Consider the following 9,211-nt stretch of genomic DNA (forward strand, 5'->3'; position numbering starts at 1 on the left):
TTATAAATACTGGATCTCAACATGAAGCAAATTTTGTTGAACTTTTTCAGTAAGTTGAGGAAGTAAATTGAGACTGAAAACAGAGGAATTTCAAATTGGATTGGGTTCAGGAAAATCAAAACATGTTCTTTCTTTCCTCCCTCACAAGACACATATATCCATGAAGAAGAAGGAAGGTGTTAAAAAAGCAATGGCTCCGTTGTACTACAGTAAAATTCTATCCTAAAGGACTCACATATCCCTAAACTGAAATCCACATTGCAGCTGGAATTTCAGAGCATAGGGTCTTGTTTTCTTGGATGGGTAAGCTGGGATCAAACCCGGAGAGCCCCTAAGTACCAACCAATGAGCCAAGAGCCTTATTGTGTGGTTTCCAGTTCCTTATACTTTAAAGGATTGATATATGCGCAGATAGAATGAAAAGACATTCTCATAAAATAGTTAAGTACCATTTCACATCATGCACGATTGAGATATTTTAGATGAGCTTTCTGTGATAACCATCCTCTTTTTATCTTTTAAGAGTTCAGACCCTATGGCAGGAAGCGATATCCTTCGAAGGTCACTGAATCAATAGATTTCATCAGGTTCAACAACCATGACAAAAGGACTATATAGGCCTTCAGCAATTCTTATAATCAGCATATTAAAAGCCTACACAGGCATAAAACAGGGAGCATGAAGACCCACATAAGAAAAAAAAAAAAAAAAAAAGTGCTGACTGATGTTCATGCCATGAAAATGAAGAAAAGGCTTTAATAATGTTGACCAAAAAGACCCAGATTCAAACAAAGAAAGAAGAAAACATAGGAAAAAAAAAAAAAACTAAAAAGATTATAGAGGCCGACAAGCTACCACAAATAAATGAATCCATATCACTGGTGACACAACTTGTGAAAGAGAATAAGACCTTAACTTCTTCCAACTTCTTGGGGGGTCTTTGCCACAATAGAGAGAGCATGAAGACCAGATTGCAACTCTTCTGTCAACAAATCATACACAAGCCTATGACGCTTGACAAGACTCTGCCCTTCAAACTTGGGAGAAACAATCTTCACATTAAAATGGGTCTCTGTTGCATCTCCCTTAACACCAGCATGGCCAGCATGCTGATAAGAAACATCTTCTATCTCTAAAACACTCGCTTCCAATGCAGTTTGAAGCTTCTGTTTCATTCTACTGGCTCTTGAGAGCATGGCATTTGCTCGAGAAGCCATCTGGAGAAATATCAAGCTACCCAACTTAATTTTTTTTATTAAATAACCCAAATTCAAAATTTTTTTTCAACACAGATAAAAATGCTAAACTCGCTCATCTTCCCCCACTTAAACATATTTGAAGCTACCCATTTTCATTTTTTTCTATTTAAGAAAAATACCCAACTTTAAATTCTTATCATTCTTAATTACAGATCAAGAAAATGTTTAAGAAACTCATCATTTCTGCACTAAAACATATTGATCCAGCACACTAGTAGTATAAAGCTCTTTGCCAAATTTGATCATACACTTAGGGTTCAAATCCAGTAACTAACTACAAAAGTCGGATAAAAATGATAATAATCCTCGTGCTGTATCATACTGGATCGAGCTAATTTGAATGAGCAATATCATTCGAATGAGTAAATCAATAAAGTAAATCTAGGTCTGCACTTTTGATGAAGATTACAATAACAATTGTCCCCAAAACAACAATGGTATATATCAAAACTGTAATTCAAAGTTTGAACTAAACCCAAAAATTATGTTCCCGCAAACATCAAACTCACATGGCAACAAGTTGAATACGCAATCCACAACTACAAAAATATATATATCAAATTATCTCAAATAACAATTATAAGCATGGTGAAATCAGGAACCTTTTTTAGAGTTGAATAAATCAGTAGAGAGAGAGAGAGAGAGAGGGAAAAACCCAGAAAACTTACGAATGAAATCAAGAGCAGTTATAGAGTGTCGATGGAACTGAACTCTTGCCTAAATTTGCAGAAAAAGAGCAAGACTCGTACATATATCATAGCCTCGTCTCCTAAGAGTGATCTGGACCGTCCACATCTCGGATTCAAGAAGAAAATAAAAAAACGCCTCGATTCCTAAAAAGCCATTGCGGTGAGCGTGGATCGAACACGCGACCTTCAGATCTTCAGTCTGACGCTCTCCCAACTGAGCTATCCCCGCTTCATGATATAAGTCATAAACTTAATAATTTTATCATTTTATACTATATGATCAAGTTGTGGTTTTCATTCTCACCCGCCCCATTAATTCCTTAAAAAACAAAAATATACCTCCTAATCTATTTGAAAAATGGGTAGGGGCTGATCTTCCCTACTGAATTATCCAAAAAAAAAACCAACCCAAATAGTATTTACTCTAGATTTTGGACCTAGAACCAACTTTTTGGGCGAGGTTGGGTCTACTTGTCGGGTCCATTGCCACCCTAGGTACAATACTACTCCAAAAGTACAATTATGGGCTTTGGCTAATTTCCATTACCCTATATGATAAATAGGGATTAATAATTTCATTTTCATTTGATACAAAAAGATCGCAATCACAATTAATGATTTTATATAAAATCTAATAGCTTGAGTTGCGTGATAAAATTTCATCATGATTATTATTATTTTATTTTTTTTGAGACTCGAAAGCCTGGAGTCCCAAAAAGGTTTTGTTGGAATTTATCCCAAAGTCACACCTTTGGAGTGTGCCACAAAGTGAGAGGCACACCTCTAGTTCCTCAATTTCATATGGAGCGGCCAAAGAAGATTGTGACCTTTCTCTTATGAATATCTCTAATATCAAGCAACAAAAAGTACATTATGGAAAGTACGCAATAAGGCTATTTATCTTTTGTTCGAAAATATCACAAACACCTAATCATGAGTCCTGAAATCAGTAGGTGAGTGGAGTCCCAAAGAAAGAATAGCTTGGACTTTGTGTAATAAATGATACAATTCAATACATCTTTGTGATTTGGGGTGTTGTCACATGGTGTATAATTAATTGTATATAGATCCCACAATAGAGAAAAGCTTCCAAGAAGACCATATAACATTGGTGTAAGAAGGGTATAATCAAACAACTATTAAGTACAAAATTAGGAAGTTGCAAAGTTTTTCATTTCCCCTCAAGTCCTCATAGTTTGAGCACAATGGCACATCACTAACTACTTAATTTTAAATCTGACAGCTAAAAAAAATATTGTGACTGTTTTTTTAAAACTTTGGTGCTAACTTATGCTTTTTTTATAAAAAAACATTGTAATATTTAACCATATGGAATGAGATTCACTACATATATAGACTTGATCACTAAATGATGATAGACTGTGTGTTCGATATGATGTATCAATATGGGTATGATATTTACGAGTTTGTATATCATAAGATAATTTACCTTTAGCATAAGGAAATTAGAATCACTCAATAACTATTAGCATGAAATCTACTTGAAGCATAAAGAAAGGTTCGAAAATTCTTTTCTTAAATTTTTAGTTGATTAACAAGATATCAGCAATAGCTCAATTTTCTGTTCAAAAGCTAAAGTTGATTGTGACCTCTTTGTACTAAACATAAAAGTGTCATATGCTTTGAAAATTTTTTAAGCCTAAAGATATCTTGCTTTTTCCAACTTTGTGTGCATAACCTCCTTGATTTGACCTCTTTTCAAATCAAGGTTAGGGTGTTCTTTCCCACCTCAATCCACTACTCACAAAATAAAATACGATTCAACATAAATTAATAAGAATAAAATAAGTGTGTACCTTTGATACTGATGTATTAATATTAATATGGTCACGATATTTTGGGGATTGCATACGATAAGATAAGCCGATCACAATTAGTTGAAAAAAGATTTAAACGATGATGATGATGCATATCACAAGATGATTTACCTTTAGTATAGGGAGATTATAACCATTCAATAGCTATTAGCATAAAATCTATTTAAAATAGGTCAAAAAGTTCGAAATTTTTTTTTTTTTAGATTTTGAATCAATTAACATGATACTAGCAATAATCAATTTTTCATTTCAAAGCCAAAGTTGTACTAAAAATAAATATATCATATATTTTTTTTCTTTTTTAAGCAATGATATTTTACACTCTGAATGAAAGACTGAGAGAGAGAGGGGGAAGGGTGGAGGGTAGAGACCTGCCGTGACGTTTACTGAGTTAATGGTCTCTCCAATCAAAGTTATGGTGCTCTTTGCCAGCTCAATCCACTCAAGCACAGCAAAATAAAATATGATTCAATATAAATTATTAAAAATAAAAAAGTGAGTACCCTGTTTGTTTACATATTTATGGTAACAGTGTATACTTATTCTTATCCAATAATAAAACTGCATATTATACCATAAATGGTTTGTAACACCATGTTAAAAAACAATATTGACAGTCCAAACTTCATGTTGTTTATTTATAAAAGAGGTGGCAATGGGCTCGATGGCTTAGCCCTCAACAGCTCATGACTGGGCCAAATTTGTGGACCAAAGCTCAGGCCCAACTTTGAAATCTAGGCCCGATGTCTAGGCCATCGCCCAGCCTAGCCACTCAATCTCTTCTTTTTTTTTCCATGAATTTAAAAAATGAATTGTCTACTATAAGACCATTTGTCTTTAGTACAAAGAGGTCATAATTACTTATAACCATTCGATGTGAAAATATGATAGTTTAGGTGTGTCACAAAGTTCGATAAAATTTATTTTGGACTTTGAACTTGGTCAATAGAATAAATGTAGACACCCAATTTTACATCCAGTGGTCAAAATTAATTGTGATCACATTGTACCAAAGATAAATAATCTCGTATACTTTTAAAACCCTAATTGTTGGGGCGAGTCGTTCACCCATAAATTTATTGGGTTATTGGATCAGTAGTCCAGATCAAGTCTAGATCGACTTGAATCAATGATCTAGAATTATTAATAAATAAACAAAATAAAATAAAAATAAAAACAGAGGTTTATGGGACAAGGACTTAGATGAGATTTAAAAATCTATTGGATAAGCTTAAAAAAAAAAAAAAAAAAAGGATAAAAATATGTAGGGGGGTTTTATGTAGGAGCCAAGTTGGGACTCATATCATTTTGGAACTAATTTGATCCCAAAATCACAAGATTTTTAGACACTAGCCGATCCAAATTGGGGCGGCCTGCTAAATTAAGTGGGCCTGGTCAGATGCCACCCTAAGGTCTTCTAAATTCTTCCAATAAGCACGTGATATGGTGGAAATGTGAATATCCACTAATCAGTTCTACCGATTCATAACAAACAAAAAAGGGAAAAGTTTTTATAGAGCCTAGGCTCTAAAGAATAAAATTAGAGCCTACCTCATAACTTTCACTAGAAGAAGTTGTTTAGATGCCCAAATATCATCAAATTGATCATCTCCACATCAAGACACCTGGACATGAGTAAATAGAGGATTTCAAGTTTTAGAAATCGTGCATCTTGTAATGCATTTTTGGACCGTCAATTTTCAAGATTTTCAAGTTTTCATAGATATGCTCGATCTACATTATTTTTTAAACTTTAAATTTATAAATACAAATAAAAAATATAATTTAAGAATATTACAATATTGAAACTATATTTCTCGACACTATTTGAAAGTGGGATCTAATTTGATTGTTTAGGGCCTTTGGCTTATACAAACCGCATCCAATAAAAAATGTAACTACAAAAGCCAAACAATTAGATGCTCTAGCAGGAACATAATGTACATTAATTATCTATTGTGAAACACCATTTATAAGCATTTTTAAGATCCTAAATTTTGGGGATGTGACTTCATCAACCTAGCCATACACAAAATGAAAAGTAAACACTAAAAATAAAAAAAAATAAAAAAAATAAAAAAAATAAAAAAATATCATTTCCTACATGGGATTTTATACCATGAGACTATTTACCATTAGTACAAAGATGTCACAATCAATCATAGCCACTAAATGTCAAATTTGATGGCTTAGGGTGTGTCACTTAGTTCGAAAATTTTATTTTTGAACTTGAATCTAGTCAATGATATACTTACAACCATCCGATTTATAATATGATGGACATGAGTAATTGTGACGTCCTTCCACTAAAAGTAAATGGTCTCTTTGTATACTTTTCCTCTATATACTCCTTGTAAATATGCATCTTAATATTGAACATAAACTATTCAATGTTTGGGACCCTCGTCTAATTATTTTAGAACTCAAAATCCATTTTTCTTGAAAAAACAGAAAACAGTTATTTGGCAATTCTAAAATATGTCCCAAGAATTTGAATCGAAAACAATAGTAAATCTTTGACTAGGAGAGTAATTTTATGCTATGGTCCCGCGAGAGTACACTCTAAGCTCGGATTGCAAAAGGTCCAAAGAGGATAAAGGATGCGTCGCCCACTGAGAGTGCCTTTCCTCAGTTATAAATCTAGCTTAATAGACATGCACCAAGTACTCTCTCTCTCTCTCTCTCTCTTCCATCTCCATCTAAGGCCTGAAACTTGTGTAAGTCCCCAAAGATGGGTGCCCTCACTTTGGTCATAGCCATGGTCATGGCCTTAAGCTTGGCCACCCTCTCAAATGGAGAGGACACCATGTTCAATGGTGAAAAGCTTCTAGCTAACCAGTTCTTAGAAAATGACCCCTACAAGTTCATAATGCAATCAGACTGCAATCTAGTGTTGTATAAGAAGCAAAGCAACAACAATAACAAGGCCCTGTGGGCCTCGGGTACGAACGGCCATGGCAGCTCATGCACTTTGCTGTTGCAGAACAGTGGGAACTTAGTCATATCTGACGGCTCGGATGCTATTTGGACGAGCAAATCTTCTCGTGGACCGAACACTTACCGGCTCGTGGTTCAGGACGATGGCAACGTTGTTACATATGGGGGAGCAACTTGGGCCACAAACACTGTGCAGAGCTCAAAGAAGAGGAGTTTCACGAGCATTGTCAAGAACGCAACCGTGACCTTCCCTTAGTGCTCTCTCTCTCTCTCTCTCTCTCTCTCTCTCTCGCGTATGCAGTATGCCCTAGTAGTGTAGGAATCCCTTTTGGTTCCTAAATCAAGTACCCACCATGGTGTTTAATTTTTTTCTTTTCTATATTTTCTACCAATATTTTTGCTACCGCCGTATGTGTTTGTAAGAGTTTCAATCATTCAACTCATTAGATGTCAAATTGGATGGCTTGAGGTAAGTGTAAGAATGGTTTTTTTCAAAAATTTATGTCTATTCACTCTCAAAACCACTCATTTTCAAGCATTCATAAATTCGCTTTATCTACACGATTTTTGAAGCTTTAAATTTTATAATTAAAGAAGAAATATATTTTAACGCTATTACAAAGATTTTCAATATTAAAACGACAATTCTCGATACTATTTAAAGGTGGGCTCTACTTTGATTGTTTAGAGCCTCAACTCTTTGAAAACCGCATCTATTCTAGAATATCCATACATACACACATGTAATTCTCACACTCATATTATTTATGCATCTAGAGATATGGTGTTGTGACTAAGAGTCAACCCAGTATCACTCATATATTATAGGTACAATATACGAAAACATCATTCACTTTGATATAAGAAAGTCACAATTATTGGTGGCTATTACATTTAAAACCAGGTAGTAAGGGTTATGCCCTCAAAGTTCATATAAAATTTCTCAAACTCCATGATACAACGAATCTATTAGATTTGTCATCGGATGGCAAAAGTTGATTGTGACCCATTAAATTTGACATCGGATGGCTAAAGTTGATTGTGACCTGCTGACGATGAATAGTTTTGTAGCATGTAATCCTTACATTATAATATGACAAACATACTCGGTGTTACCCTTAATTTTAACTCCCTCCTAGGTCCTAATGAAAAAGCTGATCCAGATTGAAAATAGTCCCTTACCATGTCGATTCTCGGCAATTTGATATATATTATATACATAACGTATAAAATATTATATACATAATGCCAAAAGATGGTCTACTCCAATGGGAGTAGAATGTGCATTTACTCCCTCATGTAAAACCCTACCTAGAATTGATCTTAGGACCCTTGACGATGTAACCTAATCAACCCATAGGTTCAATAAAAAAAATCCCAAAGTGTACCCTCCATGCACTTCAAAAAAATAATCTTCGGATTGAATAGAGTATCCAATTTTTAGATGGTAAAATCTAAGTGTTCGAAAACTCAAATTCCATATTTATTTTTTAAAATAGGACCTGGTTTCTATGCGGCCAAGCTCGCATATGTAGAAATGCGGGCCTCTAAATAAATATATTTTTAAGATAGATTTTAAAACTTAATATTTAACGACATGTAATCTCTAACATGGAAATCATGAATATGAAAAAATAAATAATTTTAAAAACTAAAAATTATAATTCTAGTAAGAAAACATTTGGATAGTTAGTTTCTATTATTTTTAAATTGAACACCAACATGGATGCTTTACACTTTCTGGACTGCATATGTAGAAATGTGGTCCAACCTGCATGAAACAATCTTCCTTTAGAATAATCATCTTGTAATTCTTAAATGGTTCCCAAAATTTCAAATTGAAAACATCCTTCCAAGTAGGACCTTTGACCGAGGGAGTAATAAGTAAATTATGCTCTCAAGGGAGCATAGTATACATGCTCATAATTTATAACATACGCCCTCCCCTCCCCTTGGGGAGAAGGAAAACGATATTATCGTCCAAAAAAACAAATAAAAAAAATCACATATCCTTCATTTTGTTTTGTTTTTATTTTGAGTTTGGATCGTTGATCCAAATGTGCATCAATTGGTGATCATTCACACTAAAACCGTGCTCTCAGCTATTCGATCCCTATCATAGATCACCGGACACATTTAAAAGGGAAAGTATATAATGAGACCATTTTCTTTTAGTACAAAGTAGTCACAATTAATCTTGTCCGTTAGATGTAAAATTGAGTAGTTGCATTTATATCGTTGATTAAACTCAAAGTTCAAAAGATTTTTTTTCGAATTTTGTGACACACTCAAGCTATCAAATTTCACATAAAATGGTTGTAATAATTGTGAATTTATTGTATCAAAGAGAAATGGTCTCATTGTATACAATCCCTATATAAAATTATAAGGATTGTATACAATGAGATTATTTTTCTTTGATACAAATAGGTCACAAATACATATAACCATCCGATGTAAAACCCGATAGCTTGGATATGTCACCAAC

The 9,211-nt window shown here is 33.9% G+C and overlaps 2 protein-coding genes and 1 non-coding gene across 3 annotated transcripts; 1 reads left to right on the forward strand and 2 right to left on the reverse strand.

The window, feature by feature from the left end:
- Positions 1-551: 551 nt before the first annotated feature.
- On the reverse strand, positions 552-2,045 carry LOC18437540 (BolA-like family protein). The gene is made up of 2 exons (XM_020669311.2): positions 1,928-2,045; positions 552-1,217 (listed from the first exon to the last, which is right to left on the reverse strand). The coding sequence occupies exon 2, from the start codon at positions 1,215-1,217 to the stop codon at positions 912-914; it is 306 nt and encodes a 101-aa protein (XP_020524970.1). The 5' UTR covers positions 1,928-2,045; the 3' UTR covers positions 552-911.
- Positions 2,046-2,104: 59 nt separating this feature from the next.
- Positions 2,105-2,177, reverse strand: TRNAF-GAA (transfer RNA phenylalanine (anticodon GAA)). The gene has a single exon. It is a non-coding gene; the product is annotated as a tRNA-Phe (tRNA).
- A 4,340-nt stretch (positions 2,178-6,517) lies between these two features.
- LOC18437542 (mannose-specific lectin) lies at positions 6,518-6,979 on the forward strand. Its single transcript, XM_006847750.3, has one exon. The coding sequence runs from the start codon at positions 6,518-6,520 to the stop codon at positions 6,977-6,979; it is 462 nt and encodes a 153-aa protein (XP_006847813.1).
- Positions 6,980-9,211: the final 2,232 nt, after the last annotated feature.

This window comes from Amborella trichopoda, chromosome 9, assembly GCF_054954075.1.
Source record: "Amborella trichopoda isolate Santa Cruz 75 chromosome 9, AtrichopodaSantaCruz75HAP2 v2.0, whole genome shotgun sequence".
NCBI classification, from domain to species: domain Eukaryota; kingdom Viridiplantae; phylum Streptophyta; class Magnoliopsida; order Amborellales; family Amborellaceae; genus Amborella; species Amborella trichopoda.